This window comes from Dipodomys spectabilis, unplaced genomic scaffold (genome assembly GCF_019054845.1).
Source record: "Dipodomys spectabilis isolate Male_0828 unplaced genomic scaffold, ASM1905484v1 ptg000009l, whole genome shotgun sequence".
In the NCBI taxonomy this organism is placed as follows: Eukaryota; Metazoa; Chordata; class Mammalia; order Rodentia; family Heteromyidae; genus Dipodomys; species Dipodomys spectabilis.
The window spans coordinates 1,966,745-1,994,650 of NW_024870686.1; the positions used below are offsets into that span (position 1 = coordinate 1,966,745).

Genomic DNA, 27,906 nt, shown 5'->3' on the forward strand with positions numbered 1-27,906 from the left:
CAGAGGCCTGTAGACAGGAGTCAGTCACCAGACATAGAGAGGAGATGGTGGATGCATAGCCAGCAAAGGTGAAAAAGACAGTGGTGGGGATCCTTTGGCTTTTAGCAGCTTGGGTTCAAGGAGGGAAAGTCAGGAGGTGGACTAACCCTCAGTAAGAGAAGGGGATCCAGTGACTCCTGATACTAACCCCTCCTGAGTTCTCAGTTTCAGATGTCAGGTTCTTCATGTTAGTATGTCCTCCTCCACTTTGACTTAACCACCTCTATCTTACGTACTCAGCACTTTCCCTGAAATCAGGCGACCAGTCCAGAACAGATTGCAATTGTTAACTCCTATCACCTCCCTGCCTGATAGCCTCTAGATGCAGCACCAGAATGCCTTCCATGAGCAACTAACTGCAACGTTGCAATCAGTAAACCCTGAACTGGCTATGTGCTATCTTTGGCCCCAACTGCAACTGCAGGGTACTCCCTGCCCCTAGTGGAATTTTCCATCTCCAACCGTTGGCCCTATAAAAGATATCCCTTTTGTGCCCAGCCTGAAAGTCACAGCCTTGTCAGCTTGCTGACAATAAACTTTGTTGTACATGACTTGGTGTCTTCATGGTCTTCTGGACTGGAGTTGGTGCTGTGAATTGGATCAAGCCTCCCCCAATGATTTTGCTCTTCCCTCTGGGAATTAGAGCTTGTGCCAGTCTCTGGCCCACCCAGAGGACAGCTGAGGCGATTTCCCTTGATTGAGCATTCTCTCTGCATCTACCAGCAGTCAATTTGGCCCTTCTTTTAGAGAGAGTGACCATTTCCCTTTGTTGGGGTCTTGGAATTTGGTTTCCATTTTTCAGGGAGAAAAATCTTGGCACCAAGTGCTGAACCCTCTCCTGGCCTACGCCACAAGGCTAGGTAGGCCATGGGACACGGCAATTGTGTGTTGATGACCCCTCTTGCTATCTCCCTATCGATGTTAGCTGACCAGAGACCCTCTGGGGATGTCTGTGGATCTGTAGCATCAGCTCCATTGACTTAACAACCTCCATCTTAGGTCTTCAGCCCTTTCCCTAAAATCAGGTGACCAGACCAGACCTGACTGCAATTGCTAACTCCTAACCCTGTGCCTGATAGCTGCAGCACCAGAATGCTTTTCCACTTACACCTAACCACAACTGTTCCAACCAATGACTACACGCTATCTTTGGCCCCAGCTGCAACTACAGAGTGCTCCATGCCCCTAGTGGAATTTTCCATACCTAGCCTTTGGACCTATAAAGATTCCCCGTTTGTACAAAGACAAGCATTGCACCCAGCTCGAAAGTCACAGCGTTGTCAGCTTGCTGATAATAAACTTTGCTGTAAATGACTTGCATAGTATCTGGGCTGGAAGGAGACCACCACATGGTTCTGGCAGAAAGAATTTATTCAGGGAAAGAACAAACTGCCGGCCTGCACGAGAAGGAGGCATGCAGAGAGGAAAAAGAAGAAAAAGAGGGGCATATGGATGAGTGGGATTATATAGGGAAAGGTGGGAGGTGTGAGCACAGCAGATGAGGAAGTGAGCTCAGAGCCTGTAGAACCACTAACTGTCTGAAGGAGGCATGACCACGGCAGTTCAGAAAGTGACCTCATTGGATGAGGAATTGACCTCAGTGGATGAGGAAGTGACCTCGAAGTCTGGGGTCCTTTGCTGATTCACGGTCAGGTGATTGGTGATGACTGCTTTCAGGCAGGTGGTTTCTGGTAAGGCTGTGTGCTGTCCTCACAAAGAGGAAGGCTGGGGGAGGGGGCTGTTCTCCCAGGCAGACCCAACATCCTCTTACCTTTCTCACGTAGAGTCAGAAAATGTAAAATAAACTGTTTGAAGACTAAGAAGACTAAGTAGACGGTATTTCAGTTATCTGAGCTGTGATGATCTCTAAAAGAAAAGGCCATGTGTGTGTTTAGGAGGGATTTAGAAGGTAAGTCTCTTTGCTTTCAGTAGGTCCTAAAGTCCCATTCTTGAGGCCCAAGTGGGACTTGGGTTCACTTTGTCAACAACTATTTGAAAGGTATGCTTGTGGAGACCATCCTACACCAAACAGGAAGCAAACAAATGAGTTGAGATTTCAAAGTTCCACTCACAGAGTATCCTAAAATGTCAATAAAAGACTCTTTATTCATAAATAACTGATATGCAGTAATTTACGCCTGTACATGTATTTTGAAAAGTCAGTAACCATCCAATTATTATTTTTTTTGCAAACTCTACATAAAACATCCAAACCGTCCATTTTGTTCAGTACAATATAACACAGCTGTTTGGCATTACCAAATATATATGTATATATATTTATAGATATGTACATGTGCTGAAAAAGAAGCCAGTGCAGCCTTCTCTAAGAAGTCCATCCAAGTATTTACTGTACAACATTCAGAATTTACATTGATAATACAAGGCACAAAAAGTGTGGTATGAAGCCAAGGCCATACTTTATTCCAACTCTCTCCTCTGGCTTGCTCGCTCCTTCAGCTTCATGTCAAATTTAGTGTTCAGCCCTGCTTTTTAGTTTTGTGTGTGTGTGTGTGGTTTATTGTGGTTTTGTTTGGCTTTGAACACATCAAATAAAAGTTGAGAGTAGTATGGGTTTGAGATATGAATCATTTGAAAGATACCCCTATGTGTCCTCCCCAAATAAACAGAACAAAATGAAATATCTTAAATTCTTCCATACAGAAATGGAAGTAAACAACTACTCATGGGTTTTTTTTGTTTGTTTTGAGTTTGGGTTAGGAAAGTAAGCCAGCTTTCCTCTACCTGTTTAACTTTGCAATATTTCTAGGACTTTCAGAGGGCGTATGAACCAATTGCGGACAATTGTGAAAAATGGAAACTCTGTCTTTCTTCTAGTTCAAAAAAGGAGAAAGTTATTTTACTGACCAGACATTCTGACAGCCTGTTTTTTTCCCACCTTCTATGGAAGTTTCCAGTGGGAGTAGGTTGTATGGAAGATAAACCTCCAAGAACATTTTCAGTTTCTCTCTGATAATGGCTCCATCCTGGTAACCTCTCAGCATCATCAGACAGTACTAATGGCAGAACCTTAGAATTACTGGATCTAATTCTTGCTGTAATTTGTGTATCAATAAAGTGTTCATAAAACATGGTATTCTACATATAGAACCTTCTCCAATAACATTCTCTTTTCATGATTTCCCAGATCCACAATGAAGTCATTACCTCCTATAGATATTAAAATTTAAGAGAATTGTATGATTTGCCCAATTTTGGAATTTGGGTATATGTTTGACATAAGTGAGATGCTTTTTTAGGGCTAGCAAAATTTGAGATAAAAGGACATTTTTAATGTAATCATGCCTGTTGTAAAAATATTTTGACATATATCTCTATTCATGCAATTAACTACCTTGCCAAATTCAGTAACATCTGCTTATAATTCAAAGCTATATCTTTTTTGGGGGGAAAAGAAAAAAGGCATAACCTCCAGTGAACTTAATATTGAGGAAAGGGCAAAGATTCTTTAAAGCTCTAGGCTAACCATCAAGTATTCTGCCTTTTTATTTTTTTAATCTTTGGGCTCAGATGAGGGGAGGGTTAGAAGACATGAAGTTGAAATGTTACTGTCTTAGGCCCATCTCATGAAGACATTCCAAATCCATGATCTTCACAGCAAAAGGAAAAAGCAATGAGTAGCTGCTTCACAAACCACAATTATTCTACGTGAGTTAAAGTTCCTACTTCAGATCACAGTACTACACACTAGTGACTAATAGCCAGGTCTGGGTTTCATCCCTCTTATCTTGTGGGAAAAGTAGGGTGTATAAATTGCCATTTTGGTTTTGTTGATGACCCTGGAGTGGGAATAGAAGAAGTCCACGGTAGACGCTGGCTATCCTAGAATTGCTTTTGCAAAAAACACCACATGCTGTCAATACAGCCAAACAGCTTTGTCACTGCAGCTTTTTGAAAGAGTTTGGAAAAGAAAAACACAAAATATGCAACACATCTAGATTAGTAACATCTTCACTTTTTGTGACATTTGACAAAATACACTTTTGCTTGTAGTTCAGAAAAATTCTATGCAGACAAAACAGTGGAAACTACAGAAACGGTGGCCATTCAGCTTTTGGCTAAAGCTTCAATTTTCAAACACAGCGCTATGGTAACAAACACCAAAGGGCTAATAAAATTTTGTCACCATCTCTAGGCCAATATTTTTTTCTCCCAGTTGATGTGGCTCTCACATGTAGTTCAGTCAATGGGAGTTACTAAGGATTCAAACTTTGCAATGTTTCATGAGGAAACACAATGAAATGGGCCTCACAATGGGCCAGACAGGCATGTTTCTCAGCTTCTTCCTGATTCCTGTGACCTTTACAGACAGAGCTAGAACAGAAATCTCAGAGAACATTACCTTCAACACATCTGATAGCTCTATCATTCAATATTTTCACAGAGGGCAGAGACACTAAGAAGTTGAAGAGGAAATGGCTACAAGGAAAAAGAAAATCGTATCCAAGATTTTATAATGTTTTGAAATTCACAAGTGAATTTACCAGAGTTGGCAAGTTGAGAAGACAGTCTAAAACCAGCTATACTAGTTTACTTGTCTACGTTTGTTCATCAATACCCATGTTGAGAATTAAGTTTATTATGAAATACGATTGTAGTCAATCCAGAATTTTTCATCTAAATAAAACCCCATGTGAGTACTGTTTTTTCAGTCAATACTTCCTCTCAAGGCCAACTGAAGGAAAAATACAGAGACCATGGTAAAAGATTACACCTCTGATGTTGGAGATAAAAATAGTACAAGAAACGTTCCCATCTTTAAAGAGAACTGGGTCAATTCCTTTTCATCTCTTACAAAAAGGCCAATAAAATTTTTGTAGGAGTACATGAGTTTTATGAGACTTTCTGCACTGGTAATGAAGTTTGCATTTAAATCCGTAGTGCAAACTTCCTTTTTGGCTTAAAGGATTTTAATGTAAACCAGTAAAAAATGTACAAGCAGTGTTGTAAGATCTATAAACTAACATTATGATGTTACAGTCTGGTGAAGCTGTGAATTGTATCATTTGGGTGGCATAATTATAAGTGATGTCTAAAGCATAATTATTAGACTTAAATGTCTTTAAGCACTGAGAGATTTAAATTAAGTGGGATATTTTGTAAAAATTTTAAGAAATCTACCAAGTATTTAAGGCTCCTTTTAATTATGGACATTTTGTACTAGAACAGTAACTTCCAAATTAAGTGCTTAGATTAATGAGTCAGACTCTTTTAAGAGGGGGCATTTCTGTTGTGATAGGCAAATATTACAGTGGAAAAAGGTGAAGGTCACAGTGTATTACTGTAAGTTCAAGTGTGAACTAAGATTTCATATGAACCACAATTTCTCTTCCCCAACTAGGTCTATAAAACTTAATCGTGGGTTCTCTTTGAAACTGCCTTGTAAGACAATGTGCACTAACTGCATTATTTAATAAATTTATATAAAAATGCTTGTCCTACCATAACAGAAATAATTACAAGATGTAAACAATATAAAAAATATGCAGGAAAAAGTTCCAGATACTCAGGGATCAATATTATTCTCGTTGCATCTGTTAAGCAGTCTATGTTGATTCTAAGGGAAAAATCACTTAAATTTTTTATTAATTTGAAAGTATTTTAAAATCCTTCCAAAAATCTACAAAGCATTCATAGACTAAATGAATAGATTATAAGGCCAATTGGAAGGGAAGAGAAGAAAAAAATAGGATGACTTAAAAACAAAAATCCTCCAGGATGGACATTAATATGCGCTCTACAATGAGTTTGAAACAGTTTATTACCAGGAGTCACTGTAGATCTGTTCTGTATCTAACCATGCCAATCCACCGACTCTTCAGTTTATTCAGAATGACTGACCATCTATTTCCACCTCTTTCTTTTACACATGCTGTCGATGAAGTAAAGTGATTTACATTTTCATGCTTTCTCACTTTTTCTAGGAAGAATGAACAAGACCAGCTCACTAGGAAAAAGGTGTTATCCTGATCTAGATGTGGCATGTTGAAAATATGCTTGACAGTTGTACAATGATTTGCTTCTTCTGTATAATAAGCCTTTGGTTCCTGAGAAAAGCAAAATGCTCTTGAAGTACATGTAGCAAAGCCTTATACTACAGGGGACCACAAGTATCACACATAAATTTAAGAAAGTAGCCAACACATTTAAGTGTTTTCAATGCCTCATCCAAGGAATCATAGTTTAACCATCTTTATGTCTTTTCCACTTGAAGGAGACTTACAACATTGTTTCTCTCACAGGATCTAAAAATTTTTGTGAAAAGTTGATCATATCCCCACTGTCTTGTATTTTCACCTCCCCTAGTATCTGACTACTTTATTCTACTGTAACCAAAGTCTAATTAGCTGACTGTTTGCCTTGTGGTTAATCTAGATTCTTGACTTTGGTTGTTCTGATTGTGAACAGTTAATGAAATTGTCTACCAGAAAATGAACATATTTTCTCATTTTTTCTTTCTCGGACTTCTTATATGACTGAATCATATTTTAAATGAAAATGAGGTAAAAGATGAGCTTCATGAATTATCTGTGAACTTCAATTTTCTACAATTATCACTGCTTTCTTTTTAAAAAGGAATCATAAAAATAACAACTATGAGTTAATGCTCTATGGAAAATGCATTGTTGGTGAGGTTGGCCAGTATTAGGAACATGAATACTCCCTAAACAATTTGTACAGTTTCTGGGACACTTTGGTAGAGGTCTACTTACTCAAGTATTATGAAGTGCACAAACTGCTAATTTCCCAGAAGCAAAAAAGAGTGTGTCTTATAGCTTTACTGTAAGATATTGTGATGATTGTGCAGTACTAAAAAATTAGAAAATTTCCAGAATCTAAATTGAAAAGTACATTTAAACTCATTGTTCTTTTAAAACAAAAGTATTGGAGGACTAAATCAACACTTGTCTTCTAGAACTACAGCTTATTTGAGATCTGCAGTTCATATTTATCTCTAGACTTGTCCTGGCTTCTTCTGTCCCCATATTGTAGAATAAGCTGTGTTTGAATAGCCCTCTTTAAATTGAGCAGCTTAGGTAGAATAGAGATGGTCCTTCTTTATTAAGTAAAAAGCAATACATTTCCATATTGAAAAGTCTATGTTCTCTGAAACCTACTGCATTGGATTTGGAATAGGGGAAGAAATGAGCAGACTTGTCTCTGAAAAAAGTGAATGTGAAAGCCAGTACCAGTGGTTCACATCTGTAATCCTAGCTACTCAAGAGGCTGAGATCTCAGGATGATGGGTTGAAGCTAGCTGGGGCAGGAACTGTGAGACCTTGATCTCCAATCAACCACCAAAAAGCTGGAATTGGAACTTTGGCTCAAGTGGTAGAGCTCTCACCTTGATCAGGGACAGTGCCCAGGCCCTGAGTTCAAGCCCCAGGACTGGCAAGAAAAACAAAAAAAGTGAAATATACTATAAGAACTAGTTGGTTGTCTAACTCATTTTTCGGTCTTGTCTCCATTAATTGGCTAGTATAGACAGGAAATTGGTGCTGGTGTGATATTCTCTAAATTCTAAAGACCCTCCTTTCTTGACATTGATGAAGTCTAACAATGGGTTGGCAACCCTGTTTCACTTCTAAAAGCCAATTTGATTCTTGACATCATAGATGCCATCTGGTACCCGAATCAGCTGGTCCTGAGGGGTACATCATTAAAAACCTGTTTCCAAACATGCACTTCATCAATCTTTGCCTTTGCAGCTTTATTGTAGCTCATCTTTTCACATCTTCTAGCTAGCTGTAACCTCCCTTCTACTCCAAATCAGAGGAGTTTGTCCAATGTCCACCTGTGTGTAAATTTAGAGGCGACAGAAGAGCTCCTCCAGTTTAACAGAGCTTATGCCTTTCCATATTAACATGTTTTACCTATGTTAAATTCAGTTTCTTCAAACAAGGAATCTCACTGATTGTAAATAAAGGCTGATTTCCTCAGATGCCACTGCACAGACAGCTGCCTCTTTCTTTCCCATTTAAAGCAAATGTCCCAAAGCTGGCCATCGCTCTACTTCCCAGGAGGAAGTAGACTAGAGTCCATTTTGCCTGCTGTAGTTGAAGTCGGCTTCATCAAGCTGTGATTCCGTAATGTTCGAGAGTTTCGTGTGTGTCCTCCCAATCTCTTCCAGGGCACAGGCCAGGGAGTCAAGGTCACCATCGTGCTGATGACGAGCCTCCCACAGGTTCAAAATGACAGCAGAGGGGCTGCTTTGCGTAGCAAAGTAAGACAAATTCCTGTGTAGGATGAAACAACACAGATGAAAATGAAGAAACAAACCACAATAATGATATTCAAGTGAACTTTAATTGATATTGTTACTCTAGGGATGGAAAGTTATACAGGCAGGCCTGGGACAGTCTAGTTTGAATCCTAATCCTAAACTTACCTGTACTTTGGACATTCCCCAGAGCCTTGTCTCCCACATCTTGTATTGGTCCTTCCTTCTTTGATCTGTGTGTGTGTGTGTGTGTGTGTGTGTGTGTGTGTGTGTATGTGTGTGGTGTGTGCTTACCTTTTAGCTCTGCTTGACATAGTCTACATCTTTGGTCTGGGGAATGATGTAACTCATTCCTATTTTTTCAAAGTGCCTGACTCTTCTCTCTCTTGGTTAATATACAGAACATAAAGGTTTTATCTTTGACATCCTCTTCATCTTTCCTTCCTCTATGTTAAATCTGCACTTCCAATCTTATAAGTCAATGTGAGTTAGTTATAGATCTTCAAATAATCTTGTGTTGTTTTAATTACACAAACCTTCCACCTCCTTCAACTCACTGAACTAGAAATTGATGTCGTTTTCATACCTTTAAACAAATCCCCTTTAAACTACAAGGAGCCGAGCACTTATAGCCTTCTAGGCTCTCCTACTAGGATGTAGAAGGAATCCCCCTCAGGTTTCCTTTTCTAATATAATAATCAGCTTCACCCTCCTTCCTCATTCCCACTATTTACATTTAATCAATATTCTGTCATTTTATGGCTTGAACCATAGTACTCCAAACTCTGTCTCCAAACTCACTAATTACGGTATGTTCTATTCCACCTATAATAAAATATCTACTCTTATAATGTTAACTAGGCTTTCTCTGGTTTGGCCTCAGAGTAGCTGTAAAAATTAAGTATGCATTTTTGTTTCCTCCTTTATCCATTAGCTATGGTGTAGGTGACACTCTGCCACTTGTTTTCAGCTGCTTTATTCTATTCATAAGGAAAGCATACTACCTCCCTTTGCTTTGGTTTTTAAGATCACATAATCCTCCTACAATGTGATTCAGTTCTTATTTCCTCTTTCCACAAAATGATTTATGTCTTCCCTGAACTATTTCTATGCAGTGGTTAAATAGTCAAATGACTACAATGCTTTTATTTTACATATGTACTTATATGTGTATTTTTATGTGAAGTTTGTCTTCTCAAGTTGACTATAGATTCCTAACGCTTAAGGATCATATCTAATAATTTTCTGAATCTGCTATAGCATGCATCATATTATGATGACAAGTATTTATTCATCATCCATTAGCTGAGTAATTGATTCCTACCAGTATATTCAGTGGGAAAAAGAGGTAACCTTTTAGATAATAACTTCACTATGATGAAGACTAAGACAACACAAAGGATTAAAGGTTACCATTTCTCATAGGGACTTTCACAGTAAGGACAGAAATGTCATCTCTGGTGAAAATTCTGAGTTGAAAAGGTTTTGCAGACACGTTCCTGTTTTGAAGATAGTACTAATTTCTACCACCATCCCTGATACGTAATCACAAGATGAATTCATATAGAAAAGAGCACTCAGAAGATCTGACAAACTTAAAAAATAATGTGCTGGTACTGGGGCTTGAACTCAGGCTCTCCACTCTTGCTTTGCCTCTTTACTCAATTCTGTCATTGTACCATTTGAGGCACACCTCTCTCCCTCTCCCCCCACCCCCCCCCCACTTACATACACACAGCAATTCCAAATGAATAAAATGGGAAAAAATAAATTTTCACCCCAAAATCAATGTCAAAGAAAATCCTCTTATGTAGTAAGTTCTTTTGTGTAAGAAGTTCGCCTTGCTTGGCCACAGGAAGATGTTTAGAGGGGATATTCTGTCCCCACTTAACACCCCTGCTGACATTCAGCAAGTGTAGAAACTTAAGGCACAGCCAGGGTGGAGGATGCATACTGGGAGCCTTGGCTTCTTACAGGTTAATGTGCGTTCATTACAGACCTTCCAATGTCCTTGGGCCTGTCACGATTACATAATTCTCTACTTCCCGAGACTCAGAACATCACAGTTGAGTTATCTCCATGTATCCAAATCATCCTCATGTTGACCTACAAGTATTTACAACTCTCTAGTCTCTCACACTATGGCTACACTCTTGTTTTTGGAAAGAGTAAATAAGTCTTTATGATCTCTATTGTTTCAAAGACAACAATCATAGCAATTAAGAGCAATAGTAGAACTAGCTTTCTGATATCTTTACTAAGTATCTATATATTTTTTAATTTGCTACTGAATGGCAACGGCCTTGTGTCAGTGGACTTGAGTCCTTATGATCTTAATTCTGGGGTTACCCAGAATAAGACTTCAATTTATGCCATGTATTGACAAGCTGTTTCTATAGTCAGGAAATATTTTTGGCTTTGAGGACTTTAGATGGCCCCTGGGATGCCATTCTACCCTGCCAAGTAGGTGATGAGTATGCAAATGGTGTGGCTGTGTTCCAATAAAACTTTATTGAGCATCACTGAAATGACTGTCATGCAGTTCCCACCTGTCTCACAGCATTACTCCTCTTTTGATTTGTTTTCCTGACCATTTAGAAATGGAAAAAATCCTTCTTAGCTCATGGCTGTGGAGAACAGGTGGTGGCTGGATTTGGCCTGCAGGCCACTGTACTAATCTTTCTCCTATGTTGTCTTAAAACCTAAATGAGATGTCTCTAGCCAATAGCTACTTGAAAGATTAGACTGAAGTTCCTGCTTGTGCAGCATTTGAAAATAAGCACTTAGATGCCCAAAGTGGCTGAATCCTATTCTTTGCATTCTTTTAGGCCCTCTGCAATCGTCTTCTTATTTAACATTCAGATGATCTTGTACACTTCAAGGGTATCACAACGGTATCACATCATAAGAAAAATGCAAAAATAAAACTCTAAGAGAAGCACCAAGAATATGTTTTGAATGTGACGATTGTAAGGTCTGCCCTGGGCCATGCAGGCTCTGTGCAGATATCTCCCTACCTCTTGGCTAAGTTTCCACCCAGTATCTGGGTTACCTAGGTAACTGGCACACCTGGAAGCAGCCACCTCCCCTGCTCCTGCTAGGTCTGATCCTGGGCTGCCTCTGGTCAAGCCTCCCATCTGACCTACAGAGGGTCCCAGGCCTTGAGGTCACATCCGGATTCAGTGTGGCCATTCCTTTTCTCCACCTGGCTACACCTCTTCCTGTCCCAGGCCTAGATAAATTCTGTCCCAGGAGTGGGTTGCCCTTTCGGCCATGCCTCTCAACCATGCACAGCAGGGACTGCAGTTTGGTAAATAAACTTATTTTCCTGACTGAATAATGCATGGTATTGTCTTCATTAGCTACCTAATGAAACCTACCTATTTAATATACCTTATATTGATGACATTTTGTCTCAATACAATATTAAACGTTTTCATGAACCCTTGGGAAGAGAGAGAGGCATTCTAGGTACACCTGCAGAGCACAGTCTTACAATGAATGACATTTTAGTCACATGGTTCTGACAAGTCCTGCAAATGTCTCCATTGGAACAGACGCTTAAGGCGAAAGAAACTAAATCAAAAACAGTAAAATAAAACTTTCTCTTAGCATAGGCCTCCGCATATAGTGTGGCAAGTAAAATGTGCTTCCCAAAGCAAGTTTTAGATTTACTTTTTAATTTTACACAAGCACACTCAATATAATACACACATATTTCAAATTCAACTTAATTTTAGTAGATACCTAGAGGAAAATTATGTAAGGTAATACAATCATATCTGCAATGAATAGAACAGAGAAATTCATATACACACATCCTAATGCAGTGGGCTATTCCTCATAGGCACATGATTTCATTGTAAGCATGTGTATGTAAATAAAGTACAACTTCTTTGAAAACTATTCCAACCCCAATCTATATGAGAAATTTCTCTTCATAATACTTGTGTATATAGGCACTGAATACACATGTAAATTTTAACAGTACACAGATGAAATTCTAGAATATTGTTACTATCACAGAATACAAGTTACAGCCAAGTTAAGCAATTTATCTCATCTTCTTTATTTCTTTTTCTTTAGAAATGAAGCCTAAACATTACCAGTAAAGAAAAAGGAAAAGAAAACAACCACAAAAATACCCTCAAATCCCCAAAACAAATCAGTCAAACAAACACAAAGCAAATGAAAAAAGGAAAAAAAACAACACCCCCTCCAACCCTGAATCTAGAAGTGGTTGTTTTTTTTTTTTTTATTCTTTATACATGTTGAACTTCAGAAAACTTTGTGTTTTTCAAATTCCGATTAACTCAGGTAATTTAGAAAATTAAGAGTTATTTGTTGAAGTGCCATGAATATTTTATATACTATGCAGATAAGGTGATCTAATCTCTTACTTTCTGTTAGACTGGTACTCTATCATTTGAGCCACACCTATATCCCTGCTGGTTATTTTGAAGATAGCGTCTCAGGAATTTTCTGCTTAGGATGGTTTGAAATGTGATCATCTGAATCTCAGACTTACACTTAGTAGGATTACAGGTATGCCACCAGTCCCATTATATTTATGTTTTTTGTGTGTGCCTAAATGCTTTGCATGCACTATGACACTATGGCTAATTTCCCAATCTCCATCCTTCATTCCAGTTGAAAGCTCATGCTTTATGTGGAAGCCAAGTAGAACTACCCTCACTAATTTCACTAGCTAGATATGAGCCAACTGAAGACAAATTTATACCGTCTTAGTTGGTAAGTGTTAGCATGCTCTCCATCTCAGGTCCTCAGCCCCTCCCACTTCACTGCCCAGGAGCAGCTGTATCTCTAGCCCTCAGCTGCATCAGTGGAACACTCACCCAGACTTGAACTCCACCCTGCCCACAAACTCTCCTGGAGTCTCTGCCCAGATCTAGTTGAGCACACAGAGTACCTCCTGCCTCTAGCCAAAATGTCATAAGGATGCCCCTGAATAGGGACAGGTGCCATATTGCTCCTTCTCGGGTAAGGGAGATGGTCTTGTCAGCCCCTCTAATAAGCCTTTCTCCTGTACGTGACTGTACCTGTGTGGTCTTCTGGGATGGGTGCTTTCAGTAAATACATCTTCAAATGAACAACTGTGTTAAGCTAATAATGGAACGAGGCTAGATTTAATGATTTCTGGAATTAGTTATTCGGCTTTGTGTTTTATTTGGTGGGTGAACAGAGAGAAACATAGGAGTATGATTTTTTTTTAAAAAAAAAACAACAAACCCTGCCTATAGTCTTTATTGCAACACGGGGGTTAATTCCATGAAAAGGAAACTGGTTAGAGATACCAGCCTTTCTTTAGCCTAGTGAAAGCTTTTTGGTTCTACAGAATCCCAGCATTATTCAAATGCAAATGCCGTAGGGGCTGGAACATCTAAATCCTCCATCAGTTAACAAAGGACAAGATAACAGTCTTGAAGAATAAGTAGCACCTAGCTGGCTGTATCTAGACCCTAAAGAACCATACCAAATAGCTATCAAAGGCACACCGAACTTACAAGTAGCCAAAAAGGGTCCCTTTCATTCTAAATTTCAGACAACAAAGCTTTTCTTTTCATTACTGAGAACTGCGCTACCAAGGGTCCCATATACCTATTTGCAAGCTGTAAGCTCTTTCTGTGACTAGTTGTGAGAATAAATTTCATACTAAATTAGAGTAGGGGAGCTTGTTTGAGCTTCAGTCCTTAGCATTAAAAAAAGAAAAAAAATTGAAAGAAAAAGAAAAAGAGTGTACCTCATAATTATATTCAAAATTTGGGCTTTTACCAGTATCATCAAATAGAAGGAATCATTTGTACCAGTAATCTTGAGGGAGGCAGGTTTGTTTGTATTTTCTAGAAACTGTTGTCTTTTATTATTGAATCCAATTTTGCTTTGAGCATGTAAAAGAAAATTAGAATTATTACTTTTCAGAGTAGTTTGTCAGTATAAAGACTATATTGAACTGCTACAACAAATGAGAAATCCTCCTTCCTACAGCAGAATATGGTCAACCTGTGCAGAATTAAATAGGGAAACTGAAAGTCATCATAAAACAATATTAATATCTCTGTGATTTGGGTCGCATTTAAGGAAAGCTTCTTATATGACCCAAAACCAAGCTTCATAAGGTTCTTTAAATGCAAATAAGAGCAAAAGATCATTTTGACTAAATAGTAGTGACTGGACACAGCATAAGCATTTGGGCCATTGATCAGGCTTTCATCCCTAAGTTTTATCCTAGCTGGTAACTCAGCACACAGAACAGCAGCCTACAGGATAAAAGAACTGTGTGTTTGATTCATTAAGAGAAGAGACTTGTAACACACCTGCCCTTCTGGGTCATCAGGTGAAAGAAAGATGGCTTTGAAAATCCAATGGGAAAAGACCGAGACAATTGAAGGCATGCTGAGGTCTGTTCTGTTCTTTCCTGCCCAAGAGCGCGTGCATCCATTCTTTTGAGCAGAGGAATTTGGCAATAGAGTCTCACTCATAGTTATTCCATTATCTGCTTGCTGAAGGGAAAAGGAAGGATCCTTCTTCCCTTTGGAAGAGATATTCAAACCCTGACACCTGGAAGACCATGAATTGCCAAAGAGAACAAAGCCAAGTGTAGCCTTGTTTCCAGCTCTCCAGTTTTAGTCCTCATGGGATAAACCTGTGACAATTTCCCAATTTGGGAAATGAAAAGGCAATGAAAACTACCGAATCAAAAACCTTGACTTTTCTTTCAATGGGGTATATCACGAAAAACAATTCAAATTAAACTCAATTGTCATCTTCCATCATCTTGAGACCTTAATGGGAATCCTGAGAGTAAAGCAAGAAGGACTACCATTTAATGTTAGAAAGAAAGAAAGAAAGAAAAAAAAAAGAACACAGAGAGGGAAGGGCAAAATATTTATACTTCTCCCTTTACAAACCAATCCATATATGTTTCAATAAAATCTCACAAATCGTTGGATTTAAATGGTACTCTAATAAATCAGGTAAAACAATCCAGAGTTTTTAACTTTCTCATAAAGCTATCACCTTCAGGCATACTGACACTGTCAACTTTTTAGGAGCATTTGAAATGGCCTGCACAAGAGGTCATTTAGGCTCTCATGGTGCTTTGGCATGTCTATCTTTTCTGAAAATTACATTAGCTTAAAGAAGCAAAATGGATTCTTTCAGATACCAGCAAAAACTTATTATTGCCTAGGGGAAAAAAGGCAACCCTCCTGTCATCACCCCTAGAGCTAACAGTGGGAGCATAACTTTCATTCTTTTAGAGGAACAGAAAGGCTGTTTTTTTTTTTTTTTTTTTCATACTGCCTTTAGGATGGACACTTGCCACTTACAAACCACATACAGCTTGTTCATGGCTAAACTTAGCCCTGGGCTGTCTCTTTCCAGCTTCATATTAGTGGGCAGTTTCATGAGTCATTGACTTCAGTGGAATGCAGCCCACACACCCTCCATTTTGCTGTGTGGGTCCCTCTGGCTTCACTTTAAGCGCTTTTCAAATTTCAGCCTCTGCCTAAGTCCACTGGGCTAGAACCAGAAAATCTGATTTAAGCTTCATAGTATTTTGCCTCCAAGGACCTATGTAATGTTCTCTCTCTGTATTAATTCTCCTTAGAAGAGTCATGAAGATTGTTTTTTAGAAAAGGCAACCTCACACCCCATTTTTTTTTTTTATTACTTAAAGGTTAGAATGTGTTTTCTAGCCTCTAGCCTGCAGAACCAAGAAAGCTGCATTTGGTGTAACATTATAAGTTCCTAAAACACAGGAATGAAAATGAAGCAGACATTTGGTATACATGACTGTATTTCCCCTTCTCTCTCCCTCCTCCCATCTTCATCCTGAAGCTTTATTATGGGACTGCTCCAACTTCAGTGAATTCTGAACAGTTCTTCAGTGCTACATTAATAAATTGCCTTGTGACCTTCCACTTTCCTTTCCCACTGTCCTCTGGCCATTTCCCTGTTCCTCTGCTTCCAATTAAGACAGTGGTCATAGGGAATGGAAAGACATGACCCTGATGTGGGAAGACTGCTTCTCATTAAAGTTCAGTTTAAAAGATTTTGTGCAAAACATGTAGTCACAGCACCATTTACTGGCCATGAGGTTTCAAGTGTTTATTAGGTGATCTTAATTTTTACACCATCAATTCCTCAAGTACATCTGACTGTTTTAATGAGATGACTAATAAGAAATGTGTTTTCTTGGCAGAGCTTACAAAATTTCAAGCAAGTATACTATGAAGGGCCTTTTGGAAAGGGAATTGTTAATAAGATGTAATTTATCTACTGCTTTCCATCTCCAAATCCTTTCTTCCATCTTGCCTGTTTCCTTTCTACTCATCCACCCATATCTCATGCATCTGTTCCCATGGCAACTGGGCCAAGCTGACTAGGTTTTTACAAGAGTTTCTTGAATACAGGAAGCATGAGGGGAAAAAAATCTAATAGGAGGACTTTGAGTGTTAGATCTGAGGGAAAGGCAAGACTCTTCCATTACAATGGCTATATAGCCTGTTTTCTTGTAAGACTAACTTTTTGGATTTTTTGATATAGTTTATATCAGACCTATTTATGAGTAGGTATATTTTTTAGGGCCAAGTAAGTATACAGTTCAATGACAAATTTCACATTATTGATTCAAGAGATATTTATTGAATTTCCCCAAAGTAGATGACCCTATCCACATAGATTTAAGTGTAATTTCAAAAGAATATCATAACACAAAATGCTAGGGAGGGTTGAGGAAAGAGAGCAATAGAAGAGACTATTCTGACTAAAATTTAATATATGCATATGTAAGAAATGATGATAAAATGCTTGGGTGCAATTATACACTAAAAAGAAATGGATGACAAAAGAATTAAACAGAATTTTCTGGATAGTGTGTGTCAGCTAAAGGAGAGAAGGAGTAAATGTGATTTGTAAGCATGTATGAAAATAGGATGAGAAGTCTGTTTAGATGTTTTGAGAAGTGGGGAAGGGAAGAAAATGGAGACTGAGAGAGTGGGTGAAGCTGTTGGTGGTACATGGCATATATATCTAGAAATGTCACAATGACATAACCACAGCAGACTCTTTTACCCTGAGAGAAGCAGACCTATGGGAGATTTACTGAATAGGGCCTTCCCTATTCAGTAAGGTAGGGACAGTCCCATGTAAGTTTAGAGATGAAGGAATACTGCTCGCTGAAGCAAGGAATTTCAGATATTATTTAGTTTGGTAGAGTCTCAGCATGTGCCCCAGAGGTATATATAGTTACCACAGTTGAATTTACAGACTAAATATGCTTTGAAATAAAGCAGGTATGGACACTGTGTAAGAGTTAATGTCTGCTCACAGAGTCTATAATAGTAGCTATTTCCTATGACATTGCCTATAATATTCTTGCTAGGCTGTGTGGCTCATATGCTAGGCAAGTTGCAAGGCAGCTATGCTACCAGAAGGAAAATGCACACAGCTATGTATCAGATTCTTATCACTTCTAAGCCTACCACTTACTCGTGGCTTGTCTATAGACTCAGATCTAAGGGTTTTTGTTTGTTATTTTTATTTTTGCAAAAGCACAGATAATCAGCAGTGACATTTATATTCATTGTTTACAGGAGGAGGGTAAGAGAATGTTCTCTCATTGACATAAAAGCAAATGCAGTCTTCCATTTCTTTCAAAAGTCATCCTTTCTGATGTGAGAGTTGCTGCCTCACTAGCTTTTGAACAATTTTGGAAGTTGCAAGGATGGGAAGAGTGAGGTAAAATTCATCACAAGACCAAAGCAGGCTGGCTTCTGCATGGAAGTGAACATATGCTTTGTGATCAGCTTTTTGTGGTGACCCAAACTGTAACAATTGCTTTCTTAACCCATAACCATTGCATATTCATAAGATTACATTTTTGTGTTTAAAATTCAAGTTTGTTTTGTTTTGTTTTGCATTCCTGGGGCTTGAACTCAGGGCCTGGGTGCTGTCCCTGAGCTCTTTTGCTCAAGGCTAGTGCTCTACCATTTTAAGCCACAGCACCACTTCTGGTTTTTGGGTGATTAAGTGGAGATATGAGTCTCATGGGAACTTTTCTGCCTGGGCTGGCTTTGAACCACAATCCTCAGATCTCAGCCTCCTGAGTAGCTAGGATTACAGGCGTGAGCCACTGGCACCCAGCTGAAACTCATTAGTTTTACACCATGTTGTTTCTAGTCATAAGAGAACAAAACCAGTAACTTGAGATGAAACAACAGGAAGTTGTGATGGATCACATGTGAAAATCTCGTTCATCTGTTTTATTTCTTTCTGTGAAGGAAAATATTTATCCGTGGAATCATAAATGAAAATTCAAAAACAGCTAGAGAACTTCAGCAATATGAAAATGATGCAGGATGGGTTTGAAACGTCTATCTTTTACTAATTCTTCAAATATCCCGGGAATACCTTTTCCATAACCACAGCAGCCTCTTCCATCCTGAAGTGCTTGGATGTAGAGCAGAATGGTATCCTCACCACAGGGACTAACTACTCTGACAGAATAAAGACCTATGGAAGGTTTAGTGAATCAGGGCAGACCCCTCTAAGCAAGAGGTCAGCAAAGGCTAGCCAAATACCCACCTACATTTGCTTTTCTAGAGTTCACTAGAACACAGCTCCACCTCTTTATGTGTTTTTGCTGTTTCTTCCTCTTCCTTAACACTAAAGAGACAGAGTTCAACAGTGTTGAGTAGTGGCAGCTGATTCTTCTATTTACTCTGTTTACTGCACTATGACCTAATCCTTGGCAGAACAAAAAGATCGGTTTACATAATTTCAACTCTATATTAAGCTGTATTTAAAGATCACAGATAAAGATAGAATGGGGGGTAGCCAGTGTCATTTATTGAAACACTATATTAGCTGTATAGGGTGTCAAGTGGAAGTAGACTACACACATTCACTTTTTTATACTTTGGTATTCACTTCAACAGTGCCAAGAGGAATGGCCAACACTGGTTGAGAATCAACATATTCTGGACATTGTCAGAAATTTTCTATAAAATAGGCATTTGAATTCGTTAAACCAATGGAACTTAAGCTGGTTCGGAAAGAAAGTGGTAGGCAAAAACAAGTCAATCAAAGGCACACCAAAGGTATGGACTTTACGATCCTACACACTGGAGGGTCAGCTGAATCCAGGGCAGCTGGATCCAGCATAGACAACTGATGCTCATTAGCGTCCAGAGGCTGTTAAATGTAGTCTTCCAGCTTGAAACGCAATTTCCCCACCGTGCAAGGTCAGAAGTGAATGCCTTTGGAGATATGCATTATAGGTCTATGTGCACTGTAAAGGGAGAATAAAATGGAGCAAGGCAGAAACACGCCCAGGCTTATCCAATGTATTAATGCAATTTGTGGTAATTATCATTTCTGTAAGTGGTAACTTAAAATTTATAAACTTTCAGAGTGAGAATGATTACAGACTTAATAAGCTTTCAAGAGTTACACTTCTAGAACAGAAACACAAGAACAGTAAGTGACTGAATTGGTAGAAAAACTAGAATTGGTATACTAATCATTTCAGTGCCAGCCAAGGCACTTTCTCTATCTCTGTCTCTGCTTCCCTGCCTGTCTTTCTATCTCTGCCTGTCTCTGATTCTTTATCTCTGTCTCTCTCTGTCTTTCTTTCTGTGTCTCTCTCCATTGCTCTCTCTCACCAAAGTATGTTACCTAGCTTATGTTCTCATTCTGTGTGCCTGAGAATGTAAACTTGACATTGTTGCCATGTTCGTGGGTTACAATCAACACATCTGTCTTCTTTGAAATTGATGGTAAATATTCAATCTAATGTGTTTATTCTTTCACAAACTTATATATATTTTTGTATTCCTTTCATTTGAGATATATGCTTTTTCAAGACGGTGCTCTTTACAGGCCTGACTGTAAATTCAGTTTTGGCTGTCAGCAATGCCTCCAACTGCTTTCTAGTTGGGCTTTGTGTTCTTTGACTTTGAATCCATTCTCTCTCAAGGAACAGTAATCTGTAATCTTGGTAGATATCTACCCTCCCTTGTATAGCAGAAATCCAGGTAGGGTGCTTGTGAAAATAAAGAGAGAAAAATATGGAAATGATAGAGTAAGCCAAACAGTTAGAAAATAAAGCTTTGTCTAAAAAGAAAAGACCAAAGGATAAGGACCTAAAATAGCTCTGGCAAAACTTGTGCTCATTCTATTCCTTTTGGGGTAGGAGGTACAGGGTGAAAGGAAAGAGGCTTCACTGGTCAGAGGCTTCTCCCTGTGATCATCCCCCATCTGCCCATCCATGCTGCTTTGGGTCGCAGTACCCCTCCTGCCTTTTCTCATCCAAAGTACTAAAGCCCATTATAAATCTCTTGGTTCTAAACTCAAGTCATCTACAGCATTAGTACCATAATGAGGAGTCTCACTTTTAGCAACACATTCATATCCAGGTGTCTAGGTAACCTTTGCCCTCTGACCTCAAACCTGATGTTCATCTTCACACCTCCTTTTATTATATCCAGAAGTCCACTTTTGCTGGCTGAGCAGGTCACCTCTAGAGGCTACACAGTATCTCAGGTTAGCTGAATGAAACAGGTGTGAAACGTTGTCTACTCTGGATCTCTGACACCAGGTTAAGCTGCGCTCTGATCACTTGTAGCATCAAGCACTATCTCTATATGCATGGTTCAATTAGCATAGCAAAACACCTAAATGTCAGGGTTTTCCATTATGTCCTAGAACCAGAGTAGGGATGTATAAAGAGGCCTCACACAGTGTTACCTTAGCAGGCTACATGGGGTATAGGACCAGAAAAATTCATACAGATACCAGAATCCACATTGCTTCTCAGACTACTTTCTTTTCTAAAGTTCTCTTAGTAAATATATCTTTCTGAAGTTGTCCTCACTTACCTGTTGATGCTGTTTTTCTGTGCTAACATCTGCCAGTCCTTGCCTTTGGCATTGGGGGTATCAAATGTAGCACAAATCCGCTGTCGGATAGAGTAGGGAATTTTGAAGGCTTTGGGGCCAGTCTGTGCAGGAAATACGCTATCCTCTTGTGCAAAGAAAGTGATGGTTTCTCGCTCACTCTAAAAACAAAATAAACAAAGCCTGATCAGATCAAGTGAAAAGTATCATGGATATTTTTGTTTCTGAAAAATCTGGGTTAACATGCATTCACAAAATGCCTGTCTGTTGTGATGGCCTCTATAAAATACATTGACAAGCTCCTGACCCTTCTGAAAAGTAAAGAACTTCTCTAGTAGCCTCTTAAATCGTATTGTATCCTGGAGAATTATAATAGCCTTTCCCACTCAGAGAAGTCACTGATTCTTCGCCCATCCGAAGAGCTGTCAGGAAAGAACAGAATTAGATGATCCTCCTTCTCCTCCTCCTCCTCCTTCTCCTCCTCTTGATCCTCCTCTTCTTCCTCCTCCTCCTCTTCTTCCTCCTCCTCCTCTTCCTCCTCCTCCTCATCCTTCTCCTCTCCTTCCTCCTCCTTCTCCTTCTTCTTTTATTTTAGGCTCTCGGGGATAGGTGTAGAATTAGCAGGAAGAAGCTACCAAATGACAGATTTGAGTTCTATATGAGGAATTACCCTCTGATGGGCATTAAGACCAAAGATGAATGTGCTAACCAGAGAAGCAGGCTGGGATACAACTGGTCATCAAAGGTACCCATAGAAGTTGCTTGTAAGTGAATCACAGAAAAGTGTGTTGTGCACTCAAGTCTTAACCTTATATGATTCTATGGTAAATATCTTAGTTTTGGAGTTAGATTCTTTTGGTGAAACAGAGCCAGCCATGTGTTATAGACATCTTGACCAGTTTTGTGACCTGGCAGGCTGGAAGGGTCTTTCTTGCTCCTGCTCATATTGTTTCTAATTTGAAACTGTCTAGTAAGGATCTTTTATTTCAGTACATAATTGCAATTAGCTGGCCATGTCAAAAATGAAATGACACAGAAATCTGTCAGACTGCAATAGTTGTTTCTATGGATTCACAGAATTTTAAGGACTGAAAAATATTTGCTTGCATTGCACCCATGATTATTATGTGTAATAAAAGAAGAAAAGATTCTGCTGAAGTAATTAAAATTGCTTAATCTGTTGGCTTTAAATTAATTAAGAGGGATTTTCCTGGGTGACTCTGTACTAATCAGGTGGCTCTGAAGAGTTGAAGGAGAAAACCGTTGTCCGGAGGCATTGCTATGGCTCTCAGGCAGTACTTGGAATGGAAAGCAGTGTCCTAGCTTATGAAGCAAGCACTCTACAAGGGAGCTACATCCCAGCCCTAGAGCTGTCTCTTCTGTCAGCCTAGAAGAAAACAAATAGCGGTGTTGAGAATTCTCTCAGAGAGGGTACATGGTGAAGAGGTGAGAAAGACCCCTAGCCTATAGCAATTAAGATAAGGATTTCCAGGAAGAATGATATTGCCCCACTTGTTAGGAAATGGAAATACTTGGAAAAATTATATTAAGTGAAGTAAGCCAGGACCCAAGAAACATAGGTCCCATGGTTTCCCTTATTTGCAATATCTAGTATATGACCGAGTCAAGCAGAAAAGGTCAGATAAGTTGATGTTAGGGAAATGAACCCCAAGATATGTATTCAAATGTTATTTTCTTTCATGCGATTGTTTCTAACACATTTATAAGACGATTTCTTTGTTGCTTTGTATGTCCCTCCCCCATGGTATAACCCCTGCTTTCACTGTATTTGATGTCGGTATAGTTTGTGGAGGGGAAGGGAAAAAAAGAATCATTTAAATAGGGATACAGGTGGACCCATTGCAACAATGAGATGTACAAGTCGTTATGTTGAAAATGAACTTTACAACTTTGGTGGGGGGGCGGAGGGTGGGGGGGAGGGGGTAGGATTGGGAAGGGAGAGATGGGAAGGGGTGGGAAGGGGAAACAAAGGAGGAGGCTACAGTGTTTGATAAGAAATGTACTCATTATCTTGCTCATGTAATTGTAACCACTCTGAATAGCATTTTCACAATAAAAAAAAAAGATAAGGACTTATAACCTACAGCTCTAAAAACTGAATTGCGTAAGCAACATGAACAAGCTTGAATTATCAGCTCCAGATGAGAACATATCCATAAGCAACACTTTGACGTCAGCCTGAGGGAACTCAGTTTAACTACAGTTAATGTTCTGGACTATTGAACACTGAGACAATGAATGGGTTTTTATCTATCTCAACTAAACTTGTATTGCCTCTTATCAGGTTGTCATCTATTACTGGTTTCAGATCTGGTCCCTGTACGTTACAGAACAATACTCATAAAAATTCTTCCACTGTTTGCAAGTAATACAATTTAATCGCAGAATAATGCCTGTGCGAACCAGAAAGATAGCTTTGGAGTAAGATTGCACATCCTCTCATTTTTTTACTCTGGTTGACTCAGTTTCCCATTCAGTCTTGTGAAACTTGTATAGACTCAACAAAGATTTGGAAAGTTGGAAAAGTCACCCAGTTCAGGACGTAAGTGAAACTGAAATTCTGAGATCCTGGTAATGGCTACCGTAGTCATTTTATTAATTCAAAACAAGTATAGAATACACAGAGTTAGGTGGTTAAGAAGAATATGGACTTCAGGAATTTATTGAAGGAAAGGCTTCATGGAGGAAGCATTTGAGCTGGCCTTGAAGGACCATATGCATTGATTGAATTGATTTGGGGTGGACAGGTACTTATTCAAGGCAGAGTGGACAGTTCTGTTCTGATATATTGGGTGGTTATAAAATAAACCAACTTATCTTCTTACTGCATAAAATAGGTTACAAGATACATCTTTTTTTTATCATGGTCTGTAAAATTTCTCTTACCCTCTAAAAATGCAAATCAAGTAGGAATAGCTTCCTTAGATATTTTCTGACAGAGGAGAGAAAGAGAGAGAGTGAATTTATGCAAAAGAACATGGTAGCTGTGACTATAAAATGGGCGTTACCGTGGGAAAAGATGGCTTGAAATTAAAACACAAAGGTTCCCCTGGAAGACTCAGACTTGGCTTGTGGAAGCTTTCCCTGCACCTGTGAACAATCTACGAGGCTTTGTCTTTACTATTGTTAGAAGAAAGACCACCATGATGCATAAAACAAAGTGGGAGAAAGAGTCTTTCTTTGAAGGTGAATATGAGAGTGAGTTTGAAAATTAGTATGTGTTTTTACTCACTACATTTTTAAGAAATAGACCTCATTCCTCTTCAAGTTTCCAAAATTAAACATTTACCACATATAAGGAGGATACTTTATATAACATTTACAATGCATTCTAAAAGACATCTGGGCCAAGTAATAAGGATTCTGTAGATACATCACACTTTCTGATTGTTTAATTTAAATATGCATAGGAACAGTAGATTTTTATGTTCTGCACATCTGAGATAAGTAACTGCTACCTGGTTAGCTTAGGGAGTTGTAAATCAATGGGAGATTCCAGGTATTCTATTTTTATAACAGACAAATTATCCCCCAACATTCATATTCTTTTGGAGCAAAGATAAAAGAATTGCTTGAAGGGAAAATTGTGACATGCAAGATTCCCATTTAAATCATTTCAACCTAGAAAAAAAAAACTTTACTATTTTTTTCATGAGGAAAGATGAAATAAGTTACTTGAGGTACTTCCCCTTCCTCAGTATGAGCAAAAATGTTTTCTTTCAGTCTATACTTTTTAGAAAAGTAAATACTGTTTCTTCATGGAGCATTAATTGTCCCTCATCAGATGATGCAACAGGGTTAAACTGAATGGAAACTGTTTGTAAAGATTAACACAACAGCCAGACACTGGTGGCTCACACCTGTAATCCTAGCTACTCAGGATCATGGTTCAAAGCCAGCCGGGGCAGGAAAGTCTGTGAGACTCTTATCTCCTATTAACCACCAGAAAACCAGAAGTGGTGCTGTGGCTTAAGTGGTAGAGCACTAGTCTTCAGCTGAAGAGCTTAGGGACAGTACCCAAGCCCAGAGTTCAAGCCCCACAATTTTTTTTTTTTTTTGGTCAATTGTCAAAAAAAAAAAAAAAAGATGAACACAAGACTGGCTACCTTACAAAGCCAAAAGATAATGTCTTTGTAGTAACAAAAATAAGTTTTATGTTTTTGAATGATGATAGAGGTGATGCTGAACATGAAAGAATCAATGCTTTTAGTGAGGGTGATCATTGTTTTGATGAGAACATTTATACATATGTACACACACTTACCTCTCTTATGGTTTTACTATTAAATACAGGAAATCATGGTGGTAAGACAGTCCATTCAAACAAGATAAGAAATGTTTTTTTTTTTTTTACCCTAACTGCAGACCACAGAGTTGGTATTAAAACAAATGAAAGTTTCTATTGAAAGCATCAAAGTTTTATTTTTACAAAAGCATTTTTGTGACTAATTTTAGTCAACAAAACTCTAATTACTAGCCTACTAAAACAACCTAAATTCAGATGGTTTTTTTTTGTACTCAGGACCAAGAATATGATACTGCTTTGAAACTGATCCATGCCTCCCAACTAATATAAATTTATGCGTGGAATTTCACATTCCTTCTTCCCAAATAATCATTCAAGCAGGACACCTAATTAAACATAGGGTGGGCGGGTCACATGTAGGATATCTATCCCATTCTTGAAGACCTACAGAATGAAAATTGTTGTAGTCCATCACACAAATGGCTACAGCCCATCTTTCCTTCTTTGGAAGAAAGAAGTTTTCAGTCTCATATTACTCTTTTAGATTCTCAAAGACAATGTTTCTGGTGCTGAGATGTTTGGCATACTGCCTGGGTTCCCAAAGTGAAAACATCTCCACAGTGAGAGCCCACAGTGAAGGCTAGTAATCCAGACTGCCTTATTTGGACCTTCAAAATTGATCTATGATTCCTAACTCACTGTATGATGTAGACTGATGATTAGTTTGGAATCTTGAAGTGATGTAGAATGTAAATTCAGACTTTGATCTTAAAGTCAGCTCTCTCAGTTTGTAATCTGGCTTTTATCTTATTAGCTAATGACCTTGACCAAGAATGTTGGCATCATTGAGATTTTTATATCCTGTATCATTGGGACAGTAATACTTAATCTACAAGGTAGTGACAGTTATATGATAAATGTGAAGGCAAATGAAACAGTATCCAAAATATAGTGGCTTTCAAAAGTTATGTGTTTTCTTGTGACATAGAAATGTTAACAAATCAGACTTGTCTAAGATGTTCTGGGAGATGCATGGCACTGGGTCAAATTCCCTCAGCTATACTTGAGGCAATTAATAAAGTGGTCTTTGGCAGTACCAAAGGGCTAAGAAAGCTCCCAAAAGCAATAGTCTACAAACCAATGACTACAGCCAATAAGAATATCTGAATATTGTTCTGATAATTGCTTATCATTTTCAAAAGGTACTGTGATGTCATCTTTTCATGACCTTTCAAAATGACTGTAAATGTGTAAAACATTAGAAAGACCAAGAAGTAGGATAGTGTTTCCTACATAATTTTCCCTAGATGAACTTCAAGAATTTATTTAATCAAGAACAAAGGTATTATAGTCTACCATCATTATCAAATTTTTGTGTGCTGCTCATGGGGCTTGGCACTGTCCCTGAGCTTTGTTGCTCAAAGATAGCACTCTACTACTTGAGGTACAGTTCCACTACCAGCATTTTTGATACTTAACTGGAGACAAGAGTCTAATGGTCTTTCTTGCCTCGGCTGGCTTTGAAATGCCATCCTTAGCCTCCTTAAAATCTAGGATGACAGGCCTGAGCCACTGGCTCCCAGCTATTATTTTGCCCAAAGCTGGTCTTCTACCACTTGAGCCAAAGTTCTACTTCTGACTTTTTGCTGGTAAGTTGGATGTAAGAGTCTTTCAGATTTGTCTGCCCAAGCTGGTTTCAAATTGTGATGCTCAGAGCTCAGTCTGGAGTAGCTAGGATTACAAGCATGAGCTACAAGTGCTCAGCTGATTATTTGTAATATTTAATACATTATAAATGCTATGAAAGTGGCTGTTATATGGTATTGCTTAGGGAATAATGATAGGAAAAAAGTATATAGATGTTCAGGACACATACAATATTTCTCCCAGATATTTTCCAAAGATGTCCAGATAAATCTGTGAATACAGATTCAAAAGTTTCTGGGTCAGCAATCCCACTTTTGGGCATTTACCCTAATGTTTACAAAAAAGACCACACTAAAGCTACCAGCACAACTATGTCTATTGCAGCATTATTTACCATAGCTAAGATATGGAACCAACCCAGATGCCCCTCAGTAGATGAATGGATCAAGAAAATGTGGTATATATACACAATGGAATTCTATGCCTCCATCAGAAAGAATGACATTGCCCCATTTGTTAGGAAATGGAAAGGCTTGGAAAAAATTATATTAAGTGAAGTAAGCCAGGCCCAAAGAAACATAGGTCCCATGGTTTCCCTTATTTGCAATATCTAGTATAGGTATGAGTCAAGCGGAAAAAGTCAGATAATGTGATGTTAGGAAAACGAACCCTTAAATATGTATTTTAATGTTTTTGTTTCTTTCATGCATGTGTTTCTAATGAATTTATAAGATTATTTCTTTGTTGCTTTGTATGTCCCTCCCCCACAGTGTAACCCCTGCTTTCACTAT

General features: G+C 38.6%; 1 protein-coding gene across 6 annotated transcripts in view; it reads right to left on the reverse strand.

Annotated features, from left to right (window-relative positions):
* Positions 1-8,092: 8,092 nt before the first annotated feature.
* The window catches only part of Unc5d (unc-5 netrin receptor D), a 571,205-nt gene continuing 551,391 nt past the window's right edge, over positions 8,093-27,906 (reverse strand). For all 6 annotated transcript variants that reach the window (XM_042701474.1, XM_042701473.1, XM_042701476.1 and 3 more), the window contains 2 exons: positions 21,184-21,362; positions 8,093-8,297 (listed from right to left, as the gene is read on the reverse strand). In XM_042701474.1, coding sequence (XP_042557408.1) covers positions 8,093-8,297; positions 21,184-21,362 — 384 coding nt within the window. The remainder of the gene's footprint in view (positions 8,298-21,183; positions 21,363-27,906) is intronic.